This window comes from Lactuca virosa, chromosome 2 (genome assembly GCF_052849685.1).
Source record: "Lactuca virosa cultivar CGN04683 chromosome 2, Lactuca_virosa_CGN04683_v6, whole genome shotgun sequence".
Taxonomy (NCBI): domain Eukaryota; kingdom Viridiplantae; phylum Streptophyta; class Magnoliopsida; order Asterales; family Asteraceae; genus Lactuca; species Lactuca virosa.
Window position 1 is genome coordinate 191,152,295 of NC_136427.1, and position 22,736 is coordinate 191,175,030.

General features: G+C 34.1%; 3 protein-coding genes across 3 annotated transcripts; 1 reads left to right on the forward strand and 2 right to left on the reverse strand.

The window, feature by feature from the left end:
- Positions 1-4,705: 4,705 nt before the first annotated feature.
- LOC145159897 (Splicing factor, CC1-like protein) lies at positions 4,706-9,365 on the reverse strand. The gene is made up of 13 exons (XM_079078952.1): positions 8,609-9,365; positions 7,300-7,375; positions 7,141-7,197; positions 6,685-6,740; positions 6,360-6,591; positions 6,193-6,279; positions 5,999-6,073; positions 5,831-5,914; positions 5,678-5,742; positions 5,432-5,612; positions 5,239-5,327; positions 5,038-5,152; positions 4,706-4,948 (listed from the first exon to the last, which is right to left on the reverse strand). The coding sequence occupies exons 1-13, from the start codon at positions 9,208-9,210 to the stop codon at positions 4,907-4,909; spliced, it is 1,761 nt and encodes a 586-aa protein (XP_078935078.1). The 5' UTR covers positions 9,211-9,365; the 3' UTR covers positions 4,706-4,906.
- Positions 9,366-15,485: 6,120 nt separating this feature from the next.
- Positions 15,486-18,504, forward strand: LOC145159898 (receptor-like protein 7). Its single transcript, XM_079078953.1, has one exon. It carries the CDS (start codon positions 15,514-15,516, stop codon positions 18,379-18,381), a length of 2,868 nt encoding a protein of 955 aa, XP_078935079.1. The 5' UTR covers positions 15,486-15,513; the 3' UTR covers positions 18,382-18,504.
- Positions 18,505-19,454: 950 nt separating this feature from the next.
- LOC145159899 (putative transcription factor At3g04930) lies at positions 19,455-21,098 on the reverse strand. Its single transcript, XM_079078955.1, has one exon. The coding sequence runs from the start codon at positions 20,944-20,946 to the stop codon at positions 19,723-19,725; it is 1,224 nt and encodes a 407-aa protein (XP_078935081.1). The 5' UTR covers positions 20,947-21,098; the 3' UTR covers positions 19,455-19,722.
- Between the last annotated feature and the right edge of the window lie 1,638 nt (positions 21,099-22,736).

The following is a 22,736-nucleotide window of genomic DNA, read 5'->3' on the forward strand; positions in this document are numbered from 1 at the left end:
TGCATGGGGTGCTTGTGGCAACAAAGTTGGCACCTTTATGCCATGAGAACCCTCTAAGGTTCAAGATCTGAAGTCATCACTCTACATTACACTCTAAACCCGAATTGACTTAGAAATGCCCCCAAAAATGACAAGATTCAAGCCCTAAAGAAGATCTAACAAATAGGAAGTCAAGGTTGAAGCTTTTTACCTCAAACAAGCTGGAAATGCAACCAAGACTCTCGATGTACAACCTTCTTCTTGAATCTCCAGTCCTTTCCTTCTTCTCCAAGCTTCAAATCACAAAAATGGCACCAAAGTAGCTCAAGAACACACACAACTAATTAGGGTTTCGAGGATGGGGTCTGAGGGTGATGGAGGCTGGAGTGGAGGCCACTTAAGGTGTTTAAATAGGGTGCAAACCCTCAAATTTAGGGTTTCATCCAGACAACTCCTACTCGCCGAGTCGGTCTCCCGACTCGTCGAGTAGGTCACTTAACCCCCCCCCCCCGATCAGAAGACGAGTCTACTCGACGAGTTGAGCCTCCAACTCGCCGAGTCCCAGAGTAAAACATGAAGTTTCTTAAATTTAAATATGTACCTGAAACTGGGTGTTACACGTACCATTTTAGATAAGTGATCATATAATCCTATGTTCAAGATATCAGCCGGACAAATACATGGAACATCGTCATACTTATTGTCCAGCTGTTTGTTTCCCGATTTCCGATTTGTTTGACATAGAAGTTAATTGAACACATCAATTTAGTTCTGACCGGGACCCGACACATAAGTCAAAACAAAATCATCGAGGGGCCCAAGATATCGCTTTTAATCCTCCAAGGACTAAAAGGAACTGATAAACTCGACTCATATGCTTGTACTAACTACTCATTAAATTGTACACAACAACACGTTTTATAGCATCAAGTTACTGATGTGGTTTCGCACTATCAATGTATAACCAACTCATAGTCAACAACTCATATATCTTGGTTTGAAGACTTATATGATATTACCGTCTCACGATCACTCGAGATAAATTCCATGAAGTGATACAAGTGAGCGTGGGTTTAATCCAATACTCAGACCTTATGAGCACTCATGAATGTTGCAGCAATCCTTTGTTATGTCTAATACAATTCAGACAATCTACAAGCCAAATTCATGACAGTCTTGCCTCAATACCTACTTCCAAAGTATGATCGACTGTGGATAGTTTGAATAATATAATTATTCTAGAAGTCAAAACATGCAAAGTGAAACAATAGTAAATGATTGACACAAGATAGTAACATTACTTATAAATAAAAACACCTTTTATTTAATCATCAAATGTCAATTACATTTCAACTATTACAAGTTTCAAAGCTATCTAATCATTAAAACTAATATCGTCCTTCAGCCCAATACGCCTCGCATGCTGTAAGTGCTTAACCCTACTCAGTCCCTTCGTGAGGGGATCTGCTGGGTTCTCCTCTGACGATACCCTCTTTGCTACGAGGAGTCCTTCTTCTATCCGATGTCTAATGAAGTGATATTTTCTATCGATGTGCCTGGATCTGCCATGATCCCTTGGTTCCTTGGCTAAGGCAACTGCACTCTCGCTGTCACAGAAAATCTCCATAGGCTCCTTTATAGCTGGTACAACTCCAAGATATCCGATGAAGTTCTTCAGCTATATCGCCTCCTTCGCCGCTTCACTTGATGATTCGCACGTTGAATCAACTACTCTCTCCTGCTTGGAACTTTTCCAAGTGATTGCTCCTCCATTCAGGGTAAATACCCAGCCCGACTGAGAGCGAAAATTATCCCTGTCGGTCTGAAAACTGGCGTCACTATACCCCACCACTCTCAAGTCATCACTCCCGCCTAGGGTAAGGACCCAATCCTTAGTCCTCCGCATGTATTTGAGAATGTTCTTTATTGCAGTCCAGTAAGCCTTACCAGGATTCCCTTGTGTCACAACGAGCATTTTGGGCTAGGAAATTCTGTGTATGTGTAAATAACTCTTAGCGTATCTTGTAACCTTAATTTTGATATAATGCAAGTGGTTCATTCAAAAATGACAATTCAAGTTGAAACTTCCTCGTGAAAGCTCTAAACCTAATTCAATACGCTGCATTCACTCAACTTTGGGCTTGAAACCCTAACATCGCGGTTCAAACCTCTTAACGGACTAGGATTCTCTTATTGGGCCTAATGGGCCAATAACCCCTCAACTTGGTTCTTTTGGGCTAGAATCCTCATTTGGGCCCCAGTTGGACCTACATTTATTAAATAATAGTATTTTGGGCCGTAAGACCCTTCGTGGGTCTTATTGGGCCGAAAACCACTCATTTGTTTTCATTGGGCCAAAAACCCATTCCTTTTACCCTTTTTGGGCCGTAAGCTCATATGTGGGCCTCATGGGCCGAAAAATTTCTTATTGGGCTTAAATATACTCGATTTCATCATAAAAACCTAAGCCCAATATTTCTTTTTCTCTTTTTCCCTCTCCTAATTCTCGGCCCTATATATGTTTAAAAAAAATGTTGTATTAATTCTAATGGTGACACATAATTTTTGCATGGAGGACATCCATGCAATATGTTCATCAAATATCTCGGCCAATGAGTAATTAACCATTAAGCAAGGACCTTAACCTCTCTTCTCTCTTCTCTCCTTAAACTCTCGGCCAAAGAACACCACCACCACCCTTATTTTCTTCTTCACTCTTAAAGGAAAACTCTCTCTTATTTTCCTCCTGTAAAACCGTGGGGGTGTGTGTTAGCTCAAGGAGGTCTTCAAACTTAAAAACTTGGTAAGTTACTTCACATTCAAGATGTTTAACTTCATCTTATGCTAAGATTTTTCCTCAAAATCACACTATTTTCGTGTTTATGATCCTAGAACTCTCTTAGTTTCGAAAATCCCCTCAAAGGAGCATTCAAGACCAAAAATCTTCTTCATTCTTCTCTTCAAAACCCAGCTAACACCAAGGTGAGCTTCATACCCCTCCTTTTTCGTGATTTACTAACTTTTGGGGGAGAATACAAGTTGGTTTTGTGTTAAATCTAAGTATTTATGCATGCTTGTGTGTATTTTCATGATATGTTATGTAAATATGTTAAGAAACTATGTTAAACACTCATAAACTCGATATATTTTCCAAGTCTTGAAGATATTAGAAAAACAAGTTACTTTATGTAACTCATTATGATGTTGAAAAGATTAAACATGTTAAAGGATATTATAAAACTAAAGAAAACCTAAAAAGGGGGCCATATTTGACAAATAAGCAAAAGTGAGCATTTTTATGATACTCACGGTTTTTGAGGGGTCAAAAGAGTCATTTTTAGATAAAAAAAAAAGGGTTTTTTTTTATGACATTCACAGTTTTTTGAGGTTCAAAAATGTTACTTTTGTCAAAATGGGCTTCTTATTGGGCCTACTCGGTTTTTATGTGCCAAAAGTGTAAATTTTCTTTAAAATGGGCTTTATTTGGAAATTCATGGTTACATGGGCTTAAAATGTCATTTTTGATAAAAATTGACTTTATTTGACAAAACACGATTTTATTGGGCTTAAAATGTTATTTTTAACAAAAGTGGACATTTATTATAAATTTCGCTTTTGTTTGGCCAAAATGGTTATTTTTAACAAAAATGGGTCTTTTATATTATTTTGGTAATAATTGAGTTATAACCACCATTTTGATAACAAACGGACTAATTACTACATTTTTACTATAATTGGGATCAAGCTCCGAATACTAGCTACTATTCTCAACAAAAAAATGTAATATATTCCCAAAAAAAGTGAGATCATTGTTCTTCTTAAGTTAACTTACTTTCGAGTAAGTTGATTGTGAGACCATAAGTTAAATAGAAAAATTGAAGCTTCTGGCATTAGAGTGTGACCACTCACCAAAAAAGATAACATCCTCTACATACAAGAAATGAGAAATAACCACACCTTTGTTACACACTTTAGCTCAGGAAAATATATTATAGAAAACCAAATCTTGTAAAGCTACGTGTAATCCATACATCGCAATGATAAATAAATAAATAAAAAGGCACCAAAGGTCTCCCTGTCTCAACACCCTTTGAAGCCGAAATTCATGTGGGGAACCATTAATCACGACAGAAGCCATAGAAGAAGTTAGATAGCCACAAATCCAACTTGTCAAATTATCACCAAACCCCATATTTTATACCATATTTTATAGGAATTCGTCTAAATAATCTCATCTTAAGAAATTATAGTCCTTAAAAACCAAAAGCTTATGATGATGCTCCTTGGCCCAACCTATAATCATCTCGTTTAGCATCAATGGGACATCTAAAAGTAGTCGGCCCTTGAGAAAAGCTGATTGTTCCATGCTAATAATATCACAAATACAACCACATATGTGATTAGCCACAAGTTTGCCAACAATTTTGTATTGACATCCTATAAAGCTTATGGGGGCGTATTCATTCGCAAATTTAGGTTCATGCACTTTAGGAATAAGTGCAGTAAAATAAGGGTTACATCCTCTGAGAATATCATCCGACTCTTGAAATTGATGAACCATGCTCACCACTCTTGAATTGGCATCTTCTATACCTTGTTGGACTTTAGCTTCTTGAGCTAAATTCATGTTTCAAATTGTGCCTATAAAGAGCTTTGTGGCGTGGTATAACACCAATATCAATTTAGAATTAGCTTCTACATTATTATTATTATTATGCACAAACTATAAATTGTAATTGAGAATACGCCTAAATATATTATTCAGTCTTAAACAATTCACATAGACTTCATCAACATTACTTATCAAACATGATATCCCTCCCATAAACCAATTTCATAATATCATTATACATGCAAACCGGAAATGTCTCTAACAAAAAAACTAAAATTAAGAAACCTGACAACAAATTATCTGGTTGTGACATAATCAAGCTGCATCTCTGAACTTTGCATCATACTCGTATGGTTGCTGAATTTGACAGAGTCAAAAATAAATAAATAAAATTGTACAACACAAACACATAATTATAATTATTAATTATAAAGTAAGTAACTAACCAAAAATATTGCTGAAATCAATCTGCGTGCAAACCATCTTTTATGCATTGCCTGTTGAGCTCGTGAAGCCGCCTCCACACTTTCAAATCGCACATACACATAACCAGCGCTGTGCCTGATAATATAATTATCAAATTAATATATATCAAAATAATAAATAAATAAATAAAACAATGTTTATACTTTATATAGAACACATACTTATCAACATGGATATGATTCACTCTTCCATAATTACAACACTCGTCTTCCACATCATCTTTTATATCCAAATCAAAGTCCGGCTCAACCTATAAGTAAATCCACCTCAAATTTAAATCTAACAAAAACATGCTGAATTTATTTAATAATTTAATAATTAAAAAAAAATGAAAAGTAAAAAGTAAAAACAAACCTCAGTAGATGGATCAAACATGTTTTTCAAAAGCAAACACTCGCTAGGGTTTCCAACAGGTTCTGAAACCATTTGGGCTAAAGCTGGAACAGGGATTGTTGTAGATGGCCCATTAATCGCTTGAATTGGGCCAGACCCATTCACCAGATTTGCCCCTACTCCAAGAGCTCCAGGAACAACACTGCAAGGGTAATGTCGTCAATTCTGCTGAATAAAATGAAATTAAGCACACAATGTGTAACTTACCTTGATGCAATACCACTTCTATCAAGCTTTGCCATAAGCATTGCCCTTGATTGCGCATTTAGAGCCTGTAAAGTACCCGATAAACCATCTGAATTAGACTAAATGACCATTTTACCCCTTACACAACATTCCAAAAAAAAAAGAAATACTCACCAAACCTCCACCATCATCATCATCAAAGTCTGCAGCTTTTGCTCCTGAATCTTGTGCAACAACATGATCAGTAACCGAAGATACCTACAAAAAAAAATGTAACATTGACCCTAAAAGTCAACATTCACATAAAAAATAAATAAATAAATACACAGGCACAAATTTCACCTTAATTGTCCTCCCAGCTATCTCAAGCTTCCCATTTAAGCTTTGTGCAGCCTTCGAATGCTCAAGTTGAGCAAACTATAAACATAAAAAAAATAAAAAATAAAAAATAAAAAGTTATATATTGGTAATTATAAATAAGTGAATAACTAAGAAAGAAATATTGAAAATTTGAAATTAGAATTTTAAAAAGTGACCTGAATAAACCCGAAACCTTTACAATGACCCGTTTCAGGATCCGTGGGGAGTTGGACAAGCTCCACGGGTCCAAAAGCTTCAAAAATCTGTGAATGATTATGAAATATTTAAAATTTATATATTTTATCTGTTACAATTGACTGAATAAAATGTGTTGACTTTTCACCTGTTTGAGTTGGAGTTCAGTCATGTTGAAGTGTAAATTTCCAACATAAAGTTTCCGGTCAACTGCCCCGTAGGGACCCGCAATGCCACCTGTCCCGCCAGCTGTAGCATTAGATTGGACAAGATTCTTCTCAGCTTCTGAAGGTTTGACCATGACAGGTTGACCAAGAAGTAAATGACCCGAAAGGGCAATTGCCATTGGCACAGACATTGCATCATAAAATTCAATATACCTGAAATTTAAATAATTATGATTTTTAAGATATAAACAATAAAACATATAAAAATAGAATAAAGATTAAAGATTAAAGAAATGTATGACATACCCAACTCCTTTTGATCTTCTTGAATTTCTATCCATGATCAGTCTCACATCTCTAACCTGAAAAAGATGAGAAAATAACAAAATTTTAAAACAGAAACGTAGTTTTAGGACGAATATACCCCTGCTGCTATACCATCATTTAATTTTTACCACATTGGAGGGTGCTACAGCTCACATTCACAAAGATCATTGACTAACATATGTCCATAAAAATTCACTCACCCCACTATAATAGAATCATGTTGGGATACAAGAAAGTCAATAGAGGAGCATTTACTGCAACAGGAAGGAGATATATCTCAATAACAAGTAATCATATTGTGTAAATAATAAATCATAATTCATAAATTATAACCTGGTGTATATAAGTTGATCATGCACTACGTGTGGAAACTAAATAATAATAATACACAAAATAATTAAAAATAATTGAAAGAGTAAGCATTGTGTCCATTACCTTTCCTGCTTTTGAAAAGAACTCATAAACATCATATTCAGTTGCCTTCAGTGGCATCTGCAAAATGAAAACAACAAAGAAAGTGGTAAATATTAGTTTTTATGGAACAAAAAAGTCAAATAAAGTCAAAATGGTGAAATTCATCTCCACAACATATACCTGGTAAGCAAAAACAGTTCTTTGGTCTCTTTCTGGATCAGCTTCAGGCTCTGCTTCTTTTTTATCTTTCAATCTCCTGCAATATAAACAACTTACAGTATAATGAGAAAAAAAAAAATCAAGGGTGAACACTGATCAAAATGCCATAACTACCCTTTTTTTTGAATCTTTAAAGTGCACATAATATGTTCTTAAACATCATGATATTTTCCCAGTGATTTGAAGAAACATGTGAACAATTATATTTTTTTTTTACTGTTTTAAGACTGTTAGCTTCATAATGTTAAAGACCATGTTGGCAAAAGTCTCACTGTATCCTATATGCATCATTTACAGTATTATATAACTGAATCATTCATCTCAGAATCTGTAAAGTGACTTTGACTAGCTACATTTCTTGAATTTTTTTCCAAGATATGACATGTAAATGGTCAAAGAAAAGATAATCTGTCATTTAATCGAATTTTCACAATCTTATGTTAAGAAACTTAGATTGAATTAGTACTTAGTTAAGCTAACATAATTTTTAGCTCATATTATCTACACAATGCTTTAAGCTCTTGAGTCAACTAAACAGTGCTTCCAGACACTGCAGAAGAGTATAATCTGGTAATGGAAATATGGAATACTCCAACAGATTTTAATATTGCATATTTTTATCCAAAGATCACTGCAACAAACTAAAATATGGAGTTAAATCAATAATGTCTTCTCAGAGAACAAAAACTTCATAGATTGAGACAGCACCATATGCATTGCCAACCTAAAAATTCAATACATCATTCGTTAAGATTGAATTCAGCCCACAAGTAACCTTATTATCTTCAAAGCCAAATCTTAGAGGTCAAATATAAAATAAAGAACCAAACAGACCTTATGCAACTCAATTTGTGGGAAAGCACTTTCTTCAATGAATCCGTGAAGAAATTTCCGCATTGTTATAGCTCATTAGTATGTGCAAATACTCCATCTACGATTTCAACCCAAGTTAGAAGCTACATACTTGGTTTGCTAATTAGCTAAACTAGATGCTTTTTATAGTCTCTTAGGGGAATTTTCCATGAACTAAGATGGATCAACAAGCAATTGCAAGAACTCTTACGTGAAGCAACAGGCACTCTTATCATAAACATAAACCCTTAACTAAATGCAGGGAGATAGTTAATGTAATGATATTCTACTGATAATCAAACCTATGATTTCAACTTTTGAACTCACAATCATCCACTGGGAAACCAATCTGCATATAAGACGACTACAGGAATGCATTGTGGAAGCAAAATTAGTAAAAAGGAAAAGACTTTTTCACCTGCTTTCCCTTGATTCGAGTTCTCTTTCTTTTTCTCTTAGCAATTCCTTCTCACGCTCTCGCTCAAGCCTGGAGTGACTGCGGCTCCTTCTGGACCTTTCTCTTTCCTTCTCCCTTTCTCTCTCCCTCTTCTCTCTGTCCCTTTCTCTATCCTTCTTCTCCTTCTCTCTATCCTTATCTTTGTCCATCGAACTCCTCTCTCTATCTCTCTCTTTATCCTTCTCCCTATCCCTTGAGCTCCTCTCTCTATCTCGATCTCTTTCTCCATCTCTACTGCTTCTGCGCCGATCTCTTTCTCTATCCACATCTCTCTCCGAATCTCTACCGCTGCTCCTGTGACGCTCTGACCTGGAAGACCTCTCCTCACGGTCACGCTCTCTGTCTCTCCTACTCCCGTTCTCTTCCTCTCCTTTGCTTTTCTTACTCTTCCGATCTTCTTCTACGATTCGGCCATCTTCCTCGTCGCCTTCCTCTCTGTCCCTCCGTCTGTAACCCTTCTCGCTCTGTTCGGCGCCGCCGTCCTTGGCCTTGGAAGAAGAGCCGTTCCGGTTGTCAGCCTCGTCGACTGTCTTCTCCAAGTAATCATACTCGTCGAAGTCCATGAGATCACTTTGCCTAGTCCAAATTGAATTTTGAAGGATTGAATTGATAGCCGAAGTTTTCGTGAATTCTTCGACAGAGATGACGGACTGGAATTTGGCTTCAGAGAAAGGATTAGATTTAGGGCTTCTTCTTCCGTAGAGAATATAAAATAACTTTATATTTTAACATTTTATCCGACTCCAAAAAACTATTTTGATGCTTAAAAAAAACAGGATATTATTTTTTTTTAGTGCACTCTTATATTTGAAGTTCTTATTTCACGTTTTCTAAACCTTATAAAAATTAATATATTTTCATGAAATGATTAAAAAAACCATTATATTATTTTTTTAGTGTATTTAAACAGTTACATTTTTTTGAAATTTTTTAATCTAATAAATTGTAACAATCAAAATGTTGGTAATCGATTGATTACCTAGCATGTTCGTCTATCTTGGATTTACCGAGCTCAATGCCTTAAATAATACATTTTAAAAAATATAAGAGTTTTAACGTACAAAATAAATAATATAATGGTTTTTTTAAGACTTTGATAAAAATATGTTGAGTTTTTATAAGGTTTTCCCTTATCTCAAAAGGTTGTTATTTTATTTTTAAAAAATTCATTTAAATTTATAAAGGTTTTTATAAAATCATTTATATTCATTAAAGTTTAAGTAATCTATAACTTTGATCGGACAAAAGTGGTAAGATCTACAAATTTATCATGTAAGTAACTAGAGATTGCATATATGTTAAAAAATGGTTATAAAAAGGCTGTAGGGAGTAGACTGGACACCCACTCAACAAATCCGAGTTGGACTCGGCAAACACCACGCTAGCCCTGTCAAAAATACCCGTTACCCGAATTACCCGTCCGATTTTTTCGGGTATCGAGTAAATCGGGTATCTGGTAAAAATTTTCGGGTATTTGGGTAATCCGATTTTTTTTAGGTCGGGTAAAGGGTAAATGTTTTGGGTTTCGGGTATACCCGATTACCCGAAAATTTATTAAACAAATAATGGCCCAATATCTTTTATTATTATCCGTGATTCATTCCGTGTTCGTCCAAAGTCCAAATCCCATTCCCAGCTCCCTGCCTCCCTCGTTCTATTTTCTCGTCAAAAAACCCTCGTTCTATTTCATTCCGTGTTCATCACCGATCGAGATCAACTCCACTACTCCAGTCGGTCGTCCCCGTCGCCGCCTCGCCTTGGATTAACTTCAAGCAGATGCAAGAATTTAAGCAGGTCTCCAATGATCTATTTGTGTAGAAATTGGTGTTAATAAGATACAACTGTCCTTTACTGCTCATGTAATCAGTAAAATCTAGCTACTGTTGATTGAAGAAGGGCTTTTATGTGTATAAAGTTGTATTGTAGTTGGCTTTATGTAAGCAATTACAATTATAATATGAAATGGTGATCAGATTCCTTTAACAAATAATGTGGTCTTGGGGGTTGTATCTTGCACATTGTTCTTGTACTTGACTTCCATGGATAATGACTTTGAAGTATTCTTTTCAAAATATTGTGTTCCCTATTGCTTTTGTTATATATTCTCTTTCCAGGAAAACAACAAACTGTTTGTAGGAAGGTCTCAAGTAACATAGTTTTCAATGTCATGGTCAAAGGGCACATGTTATCTCTTTCACAGGAAACGTCTTGGATCTTGTTTGAATAATTTGGAGTTGAAATGCCATCCGGCATCTGGATGAGTTGAGGCCTTATTTGGATATATTAGGTGACTATTCTTTTCCTTTTTGTAAGTAGCTTTAAATTGACTTTTCTTATACTTGTTTATTCTCTTTATCTTTTACTTCATTTAGTGTCTTCCAAGAAAGTATGTAAAGTCCATTCGCTATATGATTCCCCTTTTATTCTCTTCCAACGCATCAAATATCTCCTCCAAGATTGTACCTTTTACTTAAAAAATCACATAGTGATTGGTTTAAAGATGATAAGAATGTTGTATCGAAGATATTCTATCCTAGGTTATAGTATATGTTGAAAATACTATAATTTTTCCTTCACGTTAGATTGAACTGTGAAAGGATCTGTAAGTTTAAAAACAACCAAAGAAATAACAAGAGTTTCATAAATGCACTCTGTAAAGTTATATTTTCTAGAGGATGAAATATTGGATCATATTTTTGGATATAAGGGGAAACATGGGTGATAGAAAGTCAAATTTCTCATTACTTGCTAGATTTTGCAACTGCTTCATTTTTAAAAAATCGGGTAATACCCGAATTACCCTTACCCGACTCATTACCCAAATTACCCAAACCTGAATTACCCGAATTTAATTTGGGTAGGGTAACGGGTAATTTTCTTTATATGAAAAACCCGAATTACCCGACCCGAATTACCCGAAACCCGAAAATTTTACCCGATCAACACCCCTACACCACGCTATGGACTCGGCTTGACGAGTTTGGCGCCCTAACTCGACACCTCTTCCTCTCTCTCTCTCTCACTCATACATTTTCTCATCCTCTCTTATTCTTTCTTCCCTTCCCTTTTGGCACGGACTTCAGTAAAATGAGGTAGAGACGGAGTTGAGGTTGAGCTCGGTTAGTCCGGCACCATTCCTATCGGCCTAATGATTTAATTAGTTTTCAAATGAAATATATGTCTTCACATAGAAAATAACATATAGCCTATCATGTTTATCCAAACGTCGGAAAAAATTATATTTTAGTTATAATATGTGAAAAAGTACTTTAAAACAGTTTAAAAGAAATGAAGAACATCATTTATAACATATATATATATATATATATATATATATATATATATATATATATATATATATATCTTTAACAAAAGGCATAAACATGTTGAATATGTTGTAAAAAAAATCATTTATATATCAATTCTATAAAAACGAACCTCTAAATATTATAAAATAAGATAAAAATAGTTTTAAGAAAACTAGAAAAATACAAACAAAACTTTTAAAACATAAACATGTTCATAGACAAAGTGCAAATGTAACGAAATGCATTAAGTTTTCACTTATTTTCAATTTTGATATTGTTTTTTTAGTTTGAACATAAGTTTTTCAATTTTGTCTGTTGATTACCAATTTTTAATGACATTCTGATTATTTGGCGTTCACATAGTATGATAACGTTTCACTAGTTTGTGACATCACATTTTCGATGTCAAATTTGAAGGAAAGAAAACACAAAATATATATATATATATATATATATATATATATATATATATATATATATATAAAATTTAGTGAAATTTATGATAGTTATCCAAAATCTAGTGATTTTTGTGTAATGACAAGATTTTTTGTGACATTGCATCCTAACTTATCTACTTCAACTTATTAACAATAACCAATAAGAATTCATATATAGTTTTATTAAGCTTTAAAATATTGTATTTATCCATCTTAGAATCAAAATTTTGTATTTAACCTTCTTAACTTTTAAAATATCGTATTTGCCTAAATTTATATTTTAAACAATTTTTATTAGTTTTTATATTTTATAATCATTTTAATTTATCAAAAAAAAAGCTAATTGACCAAATTGCCCTTCAATATTAAAACCCTTTTGCCTTACATTGGATGGACCAAATTACCCCCAGCTATATGTAAATGGAGATTGACGCCTTCTGATCTAATCGACATTTGAATACACACAGATGAACAACTAACAACCCAACCAATGATCACTAAACATACACCTATAAAATATAAGACTAATGTAACACATTTAAGTTAGAGCTAGACGTTTTAAGTAATGATTTTGATTATAATTATTCATTTTACTGAATAATTAAAACCATAGAATAGGATAGTTATTCGTTATACGTGTTATGGGCTATACAAATATCTATTTAATATATGCAGGTTACGTGAACAAATATTATAAGTATATAATATTTATAGAAAATTTTATTTTAGAATTTATCGTTGAAGCAATATAAAATATAAAAATAAAAGATTATTTTGTGATAAATAATCGTAATAAGAGTTGTAGTAGTCATGATGGCGATCCCATAGATGTAAAGAATGTTAAAATCTAACTTCGTATGAGGAAGTTATGATTTTTTTCAAAGTTTCGCGTTTAGTCCTATACGACAACGTGTTCCGTTAATAGTAAAATGGAAATTGGTTGCTTGTTAGCCTATGTGCTCAACAGGCTTCGAAACATGACCCACTCAATTTCTTTGTATCATAAATAGGCAGTACGAAGGCACTTGAATAGTGATTTAAGTCCATTGAGAGATTTAAAGAGTTTAAGGCCATTAGTATAATAAACAGTTGTAAGGCATGTAATGACTAGTTTATGTTTATGCTTTCTGGATCAATTATGATATCTGAGGTTTTTAAATATTAATGAAAAACATTTCTTCGAAAATGTCATGATGTTAATTTTATCTTACAATGAAAGTGTTTTGGGACAAATTACGCACTAATATATTCTTTATAAAGAATACTATGTTTTAAATAAGCATAAAGAAAAAGTTTTATTTGGCCACAAAAATTGGAGATGTCACAACTAACTTTATGTAACTTGTCAAAACGCCCTAACCTTTCCGGAATCAATGACATTTATAGGTACTAATTCAGATTTCCGCAAATCAAAAATGGGATTTCCATTAGCATATTCAAGAAGACAACCATCTTCTTCTACACATCAATACGCCTTTTAATTTCCAAACAAAAGTATTACAATTTTAAATTTTAACTAAAAAAACTGTCACATACTAAAAAGATAGAATACAATAAAGATGATATTAGTCCACTTGCAAATTGTCCATGCTTCACATGCATCTCCTTGAAATCCTTTTAGAATCTTGATTTTCTGCCTGAATTCTAAGATTTTCCTTTCCGCATTACAGCTTTGTGAACCTTAACAACTGTAACCAAGATCAACATGAGTATCACAAAATCAAGCCACGGAGTTAAAAAAAAAGAAGTTAAATTCATACTTCAAAAATCCAAATCGATTTACCCTAAAATTTTGTTGTTGCTCGCAATCAATGCTATGAACGGGGAAGAATCACATACATAACTTAGATTAGATTGTGGCTGACGATTCGGTGTCGCAAGCGGTAGTCATTGATCTGGATTAACAACATGAGAAAATGGAACCTGAAGATGTTGATGAAGATCGGACACTTAACTATGGCTCTCGTTCCAAAGAGTGTGAGTCTCTTGATCATTCAAGAAGGTTAGGCTAAGGGACAAGATGGTCATTCAATTATATGTTAAAAGAATGTTCATATTTAGGGGCAATAAGGTCAATCTATTTAATTTTTTAAAATTATAATGATTATAAATATAAAAATTAATTATAAAATATTTTAAAAAAATATTTAGATAAATACGATATTTTACAGTTAGGAAAGGTTTATACGATACTTTGATTTTACGCAGGATAAATTATACGATATTTTAAAGTTTAACAAGAATATATACGGAATTTTTCTAAAATAAAAATACAAATAAAAAGTTTTCTCAATTTATATTTTGTAGTATGTATTAGATGTATTAGTTAACTGTGCCAAAAATATTGGTTAAGTGTCATGTTAAATACATATATAAACAAACAAATGTTTTTATTATTATAGAATACTATTGATGGATAAAACAAAATATTTATTTATTTAGTCAAGAAACAATATTATTTTTTCAATAATTTTTCAGACAAATACAATTTATCCAGAAAAACATCACTTTCTCAAATACAAGAAAAGGTCAGCTTTCATTTATTTATTTCACTGTTTTCCTATTAGATTACTTACTTTTTCAATCTAAACATGTAATCAACAAATCATGCTGATGATCGCAAACCAAATATAAGAACAATTATTAAAGGCACAAATAACATATAATAAATCTCCTAAAATCATTACAAGAATAACCAGTTGATCTTTAACATATTCTACTTGTTAAAGTTTTTAAAAAAATATCAACATAAGACTTTTACTGTAACTTTTAATTATTATTGTGCAGATAAACTGAAAGTGATTGTTAAGCTTCCTAACTGTAAATATATTAATTTGTCTTTTTCCAAATAAAAAAAAATCTTTTACAAATAAACTATGATTTTAACTTGAAATCTTATACATTTCGTCAAAAGTCTTTGGTTTTTGACTTGTATAGTTGATTATTAGCTCCCACTTCGCTCTTTCCCACAGCAATGGTGACATTTTTTCCAAGTTAGTTGAATATTAATTATACACACAACGGTCTATATAAAGAACATGGACGTCCACAAATCATAAACATATCAAACCCTCTTCCCATGGCTCACTTCAACTTGTTGCAAACCATCTCCTTTGTATACATGTTGATCACAGTCTCATCATTAAGCCTTGATGAAGAATGCTCAGCCTTGTTTCAGTTTAAGCAAAGCATCATTAATCAAGATGATGCAGTTTGTGATGCTCGTTGGTTGCAAAAGTTTAACTCATGGAAGCCTACAAGCAACTCATCGGATACTGGTTTTGATTGTTGTTCATGGGATGGAGTGGTGTGCAGCAAGGAAGATAAGTATGGTCAAGTGATTGGCCTTGACTTGAGTGAAAGCTTTCTTTGCGGGCATATCAACTCTAGCTCCACCCTCTTCAACCTTGTTAATCTCCAAATACTCAACCTAGCCATGAACAACTTTTTTGAATCTGAAATCCCACCTCAGATTGGTCGTTTGAAGCAATTAAGATCGCTTAATCTCTCTGATTCTGGGTTCACCGGCGAAATCCCGAGTGAAATCTCGAAGTTGACACAATTGTCTTCTTTAGACATGTCAGGGAATCCATTAAAGCTTCAAAGTCATGGTCTCCATCTAATGCAAAACCTAACAAGACTTGAAGAACTCCATCTCTCCGGGGTTGATATTAATTCTTCTGTGCCTCGTTTCTTGGCCAACTTTTCTTCTTTGAGTTCCATCAGGCTATTCGCTTGTTCACTTCGGGGTGAATTCCCTGTAGCCATATTTGAGCTACCAAAGTTGAAAATTCTTAGTTTGGGATCCAATACCAATCTCATTGGTTCTTTTCCTGGATTTCGTAACAACAGCTTGCTTGAATATGTGGATGTAGCTTTAACAAGTTTCTTTGGAATTATACCAGAATCCATAAGCAACCTAAACCATTTGCTATATTTGCGCCTTACTGGATGCTCTTTCTCGGGTCGTATTCCAGGTTCACTCTCCAACTTGACCCAACTCACTAGCTTGCGTCTTGCTGGAAATGAATTCACAGGCTTCGTTCCTTCACTGGTAAGTCTTTTGGAACTTGATTATTTGGAACTAAGTGGTAACAAATTCGAGAAGCGTCCTTTTCCTAATTGGATTGGAAAGCTAACTAAACTTAGTAAATTGTATTTAACTGGTACGAACATGTATGGTGAAATCCCACCTTTTCTTGGAAACCTAACCAAACTTAGGGTTGTTGCAATAGGAAAAAATTCTCTTAGTGGTCATATACCATCCTCGTTTTTCAACCTCACTAAACTCACAATCTTAGATCTTCAAGATAACGAATTGCAAGGGCCAATTTCAAGCTCATTTTCCAACTTTAAAAGTCTTCAAGATCTTCGCCTAAAGTTAAACAACTTCAGTGGTAGGGTAGACATAGACATATTCCTAGGTCTCAACAAACTAGAAACTCTCGCGTTAGGTCATGGTACAATATCGTTAGTGTCCACCAACAACTACACCAATAGCACCATACCACAATTGAGCCGATTAGAACTAACATCATTAAATTTGAAGGATTTTCCTGTTTTTTTGAGGTTTCAAAATAGATTGTCAGCCTTACTTCTTAGTAAAAACCTAATTGAGGGTCTTGTACCGGTGTGGATTTGGAACAACAGTCGAGAAACATTAGGGGTGATTGATCTTACGTATAATAATATCACTGGCTTTCATCAGAATCCTCGTATTCTACCATGGATACGTTTAGAAGGATTTTTCATGATGAATAATCGGTTACAAGGACAACTACCAATTCCACCACAAACCACAGTTGTTTATGATGTCTCGAATAATAATCTGACACAAGAAATCCCATCATTGTTATGTGAAGTGAAATCTCTTCGAGTGTTAGATTTGTCTTCTAACAAAATGAGAGGAACTCTTCCTTTATGTTTGGGTAGCTTAAGTAATTCGTTGTTCATTTTGAATCTGAGAAGTAACAACTTCCATGGCATAATGATGAATGGGTTTACACATGGAAGCCAGTTGAAAAGTATTGATTTGAGCGAAAATGGGTTTACGGGTCAACTTCCAAGATCATTGACAAATTGTACCAATTTAGAGGTTCTTTCTCTTAGAGATAACTCTTTTGATGATGTCTTTCCAATCTGGTTGGGAACTCTTGCTAAACTACAAGTTCTAGTTTTGAGGTCTAACAAATTATATGGTGCAATTCAAGATTCGACAAATGTTTCTTCACAATTCTCCAAGTTACGTATCATAGACCTCTCTAACAACAATTTCAGTGGTCAATTGCACGAAGAATACTTCCAAACTTGGAATGCTATGAAATCGGTTTATAACGGCGAATCATCTGTTTTGGAATCATTGATGTCCTTGAACTCATTCACGTCACAAAGGCCATACTCGATGACATTAATACACAAAGGTGTCAGAACACAGTTCGAACGTATCTTAGACATATTCACAGCTATCGATCTCTCTTCTAATAATTTTGAAGGGGATATTCCATTATCACTCCAAGATCTTCGAGGGCTTGAATCACTCAATCTTTCCAACAATCATTTTCAGGGACGCGTGTTTCCATCATTGGGGTACCTAGACAATCTCGAATCTTTAGATCTCTCTCGAAACAAGCTATCTGGAGAAATTCCTCAACAATTGGTGCAACTCGGCTTTCTTGCTATTTTCAATGTGTCATTCAACAATCTTAATGGGCGTATACCACAAGGGAATCAGTTTAATACATTTGAGAATAGCTCGTATGAAGGGAATCCTCGATTATGTGGAGAACCTTTATCCAATGATTGTCGAAATTGGAATGTATCAAGACCTGAACCAACAAGCGATGAATCGGAGTCCCTATTCCCAAGTGAAGGAATTGATTGGGTGTTTGTATTTTGTGGAGTTGGAAGTGGGCTAGTTATTGGGATTGTTATTGGGAGCTTTCTACATACAAGATATATTGATCGATTCACAAAGAGGAAGATCGTATAGAGAAGAAACTCAGTCAAGTTATTTTACGAAGATGAAAGAAGCTTTTAAATGTATTTTAGTCATACTATTCTTTTGTTTTCAAGCTACTTTTAATTTAGATCAATTCAATTTATTTAAGGTGCAGTATTTGGTGTTTGTGTAATTGGAATTAAGGTTTCATGCTCGTGTTATACGTAAGTTGATAAAAAAAATTCAATGTTTAATCTTTTTAACAAAATAGTGAAATACCAAAATAACATCGCACAATTTAAACCTTATTACAAATTAAATAAAAAAATTAGTAACTTGTTTCGCAATTTCTTTGGAAATATCCTATCAATAATTCATAATCGTGACAAGGACTTTCTAAACAAATGGAAAATGCATATGTTTAATGTTGGAGCCCATTTACAACGAAATAATACTAGTTTGACGTTTTATGGAAAAGATAGATAGATAAATGCCGCTTAAATTAAGCATATTATGTTTATGATTTGTAGTATACATTTTGGAAAGTGTTAATATCATTGCATATTTCATAGAAAGGACCGATTTACATAACTTTTAAGATCTGAATTTTTTAAAATCTCTTACTTTTTAACATCTAGATTTTTAAGAAATCGGATTGGACAGTGGATGGAAAAAAGTGGCAGTCGTGTGAAATAAAAATATAAGGGAAAAAGATTTACTGGAAAATTAGAATATTTTTTTCTTAAAAATTATTAAAATGCTATTAAACATAAAAATTAAAAATCTTCATATAAATTCAAATTCAAAAAGTAAAAGGCTACCAAACAACCATTTAAATGTCTCAAACTTTTTTAAATAAGTTTCACTATCAAAGTTCAGTTAATTAATATGAGTAAAAAATTAAAAAAGTAAAATGTAATTTGTTAGGTGTTTGACTTTGACTATGTTGTGACAATAACATAGTGAGGTGTACTTTATGTTATACTTTCAAAATTAACATTCAACTAATGATTTGAAACCAAGAAAGGCTAAAAACATAATCAAAATTATTCAACACATAAATCAAGATTATCAACTAGTAAAACTACATTATGCGAATGTATAAGTTAATACGACTAAGTCTATGCACAAAGTTCATGATGGAGTTAGCCATGAACGGCTAAACACATGATCAAGTTTATTCAACAGCAAGCTTCAAGATAAAAAAGAAAAAAGATAAAAAAGATAAAAAAGATAAAAAAATCTAAACAGAGTAAATTGCCTACAACAGTATGCACTATCGATCAAATGATCATATAACTTATGAACTTAAAAGCCATGGTTGAAGAACTTGTAGAACTTCAAGAATTTACTCACTGATTACATACATAGATTAAGATTTCTTATTTCTTATTACCTCCTCATTGACCTCAGTTCTTCCAATTGTGACTTGATTTGATCCTGCACCAATTCCAATCTCTTTGAACAAACTTCCAACTCTAATATGTGTTGCTTCCTCCATTTCTCATCAGTAATATCCCCAAATGGGAAATTCATAGATCCGAAAAGAGAAAAAGGATCAAAATTCATCCCTCCTGAGCTTAATCCCCTGAAATTGCCACGACCCATGTTCTGTGAACCATCGAGCAACTCCTTGAACAATGGTAGTAAATAATTCCTCACAGTTTCTTCAACCACGTTTGGGATTGGATTTGAAGAATTCGAAACCCCTTCTACCACAGCTGGAGCAGGGGGTTGTTGTTGAATGATTTTTTCCTCGATTTTGACTCCACTAGACCTTGATCGCTTTCTTGATCGGGGAATTTTCTTCTCTGAACTGTTGGGATGTGGATGTGGATGTGCAACGCCGTTACCGTTTTGCTCGTTCAAGTTAAAAGTAAGGTTTAGGTTAGGATTTGGGTAAGGGTTAGGGTTATTGGGTTCTTCGTCTTCGAATCTGGCAACATCTGCAGTTGCAGGAGTGGATACGAGAGCAGCTTCGGAGCTCCATATCTTACATGATAGCTCGAAAGTGATCTGATCATGGGCGCTCTTGAAGACATATTCTTTGCCGGAACTGATCTTACTGAGAACATTCCGGTACTTCTTTTTCAATCTCCGGAGCTTCTCAACCAATTGATTCTTATTGAAATCCAACTGCAATTTATTCTTGATCTGATCATAAAAAGCAGTTGTATCATGGTGATGGTGGTGGAACGGGTTATTAACAAGACGCTGGTTGGTGTAATCAAGGAATCCCTGTAACAGCTCAATCTCATCTTCATCTGTCCATAGCCGCTGGAACAGACGTCGAGACTCGTCTAAAGGCACGATCTTCCTCTGTTCTAGAACACCATCAGATCGGGAGATGGGAGTGGCGTTAACCGTACCAGTTATTGCTGCCGTTGGTGTAGCGGCGACGGTGGTGTTGGCGTTGGGAACACCAGCTACGGCGATGGTGACTCCACCGACGCCGGAGGACACGGAATCATCCTCTTCCTCGTCATCAACCAAATCAACATCGTCTTCATCAACGTTCTGATTGGGTAGGGTTAGATCGTCGTCTTCGCTTTCATCTTCTTCGTCTAGATCTTCGCCGTAGACGGTGGCGATGTGGTCGTCTTCTTGGGAACCCATGGTGGTTGAATCTAGGGTTGGGTGCCAAACAAAGAAGGGGGTTAGGTTGGGTGCGCTGGGTTAGGCCTGTGGTGAAAAGGAAGGCTTGGGTGGAGGACCACGGGAAGGAGCGTGGCGTGTTGGCTTCTTTTTCTCTCGTACCGTTCAGAATAAATTAAAATTTCCTATTAAGAGATGGAACACTTTACTCATTGAATAATAATTAAATTAGACCAATTCTTTTAAGACAAAATTACATATGTTCAATTATTAGTTTTGTTGCAATTAGCAAAATTAGTCATTCCTACTAACGTTCTATCACTTTGCTTCCATCAAGAACCCTTATGCGTGAGGGTATTTTCGTCTTTTTCACTAATATGTGTCATTGTTTTTCTCAATTTCGTTTATAATTCACTAATGTAAGCTCATCGTTTATCACCATTGAACCCTAAATGATAACTGAGTTGATAAATTAGACAATGCATGCAATATGTACTTTGTTCTTCTCATTTGATTGTTAGTTTGTAAGCTATGATTGTAAACGTTTTACAGTTCTAAAGCCTCGATTCTATGTGTGTTTTTTTAATACATTTATTTAGATTTCTGAACATTTCTTTATTGTATTTTATTTACTTTGATTATCAATTCTTCTATATGAAAATTTATTAGTCCTTAAACCCATTATTGACATACATGCTTATCCATAAGAGGCTATCATAACATATTAAACATAAAGATGCATCACAATAGTTTCTTCACCCATCCCTTGGAAAGATGTATATTAATGGTGAGGTTGACTACTTTGATATCATAGACATAAAGAATTTTACCATGTTAGACCTTTATACCATGACGAGGGAACTCAAGTAAGATAAAAGTCTTCCTATTTGTCATTTTTTCTTGATCCCCTGGATGTAGACAGTAGCCTAATAACCATAGACGATGGTGAAGACATCACCTTTTATGTTTCATTTTGTTTCACACAACAAGGAAATCTATATTTACATAAATCATGACATTTCTTCCTCCCCAATAGTGGAATGCAAAAACTATCTCAATGATGACCCACTAGATGAAGATTGAGTACATTAGGCCGATAATTCCCTAGCCATTATGGTGTATGAAGGAATAGAGATTGTTGAAGAGGCTGCAAATCCCCAGCCATAATTGTGTATGAAGAAGAACATTTGATAATTCCAAATGTGGTGGAGAAGGTGGAGAATAATATTGTAGAAAATAACAGTCGGGAACACGACAATGTAGAGAGGACAGTCTGTTGGTGATAGTAAAAATGGTGGTGAGGATGTTGAGATGAAGGACAATTTAGTTGTCTATATTGGAGGTTATTGGTATGGTGGTGTAGGTAAGTAGGATATATGTGGATGGTTGTAAGTTTTTGTTATTTTTTAGTTTGGTAATTGGATTTTGGTAAGTAGATACTATGCTTTGGATTAGTTGAATGTAAGTTATTGATGGTTGTGTACATGTATGAATGGATTATGATCAATGGTACTTTTGAAGTTTCTATTTACATCATTTGTTTAAAGTTAATAAATTTTGAATTTCCTTTAAATGTCATACATACATCCTACTTCTGAATTTCCTTTGAATGTCGTACATATATCCTACATCTCTTAAGTTGTTTGAAATTTGTAGTTTCAACATTTGTTTGAATTTACTATGATCATTATTTGTGTTCAAGTAATCAGAGACATCTTTTATTTGTTTAGATTACATTATCCTTACCATTTTGATTATACTTATGTTATATATGGATTACATTTAGGTTGGCATTTGGATTATATTTAATT

Excerpts from the sequence above, each read along its gene's own strand:
- LOC145159897 (XM_079078952.1), bottom strand. The coding sequence starts at position 9,210 with ATGGACTTCGACGAGTATGATTACTTGGAGAAGACAGTCGACGAGGCT. Across the intron at positions 7,198-7,299 it reads GAACTGTTTTTGCTTACCAG|ATGCCACTGAAGGCAACTGA; the intron begins GTATATGTTGTG and ends TTCATTTTGCAG. Across the intron at positions 5,743-5,830 it reads ATGATGATGGTGGAGGTTTG|GCTCTAAATGCGCAATCAAG; the intron begins GTGAGTATTTCT and ends GGTACTTTACAG.
- LOC145159898 (XM_079078953.1), top strand. The coding sequence starts at position 15,514 with ATGTTGATCACAGTCTCATCATTAAGCCTTGATGAAGAATGCTCAGCC.
- LOC145159899 (XM_079078955.1), bottom strand. The coding sequence starts at position 20,946 with ATGGGTTCCCAAGAAGACGACCACATCGCCACCGTCTACGGCGAAGAT.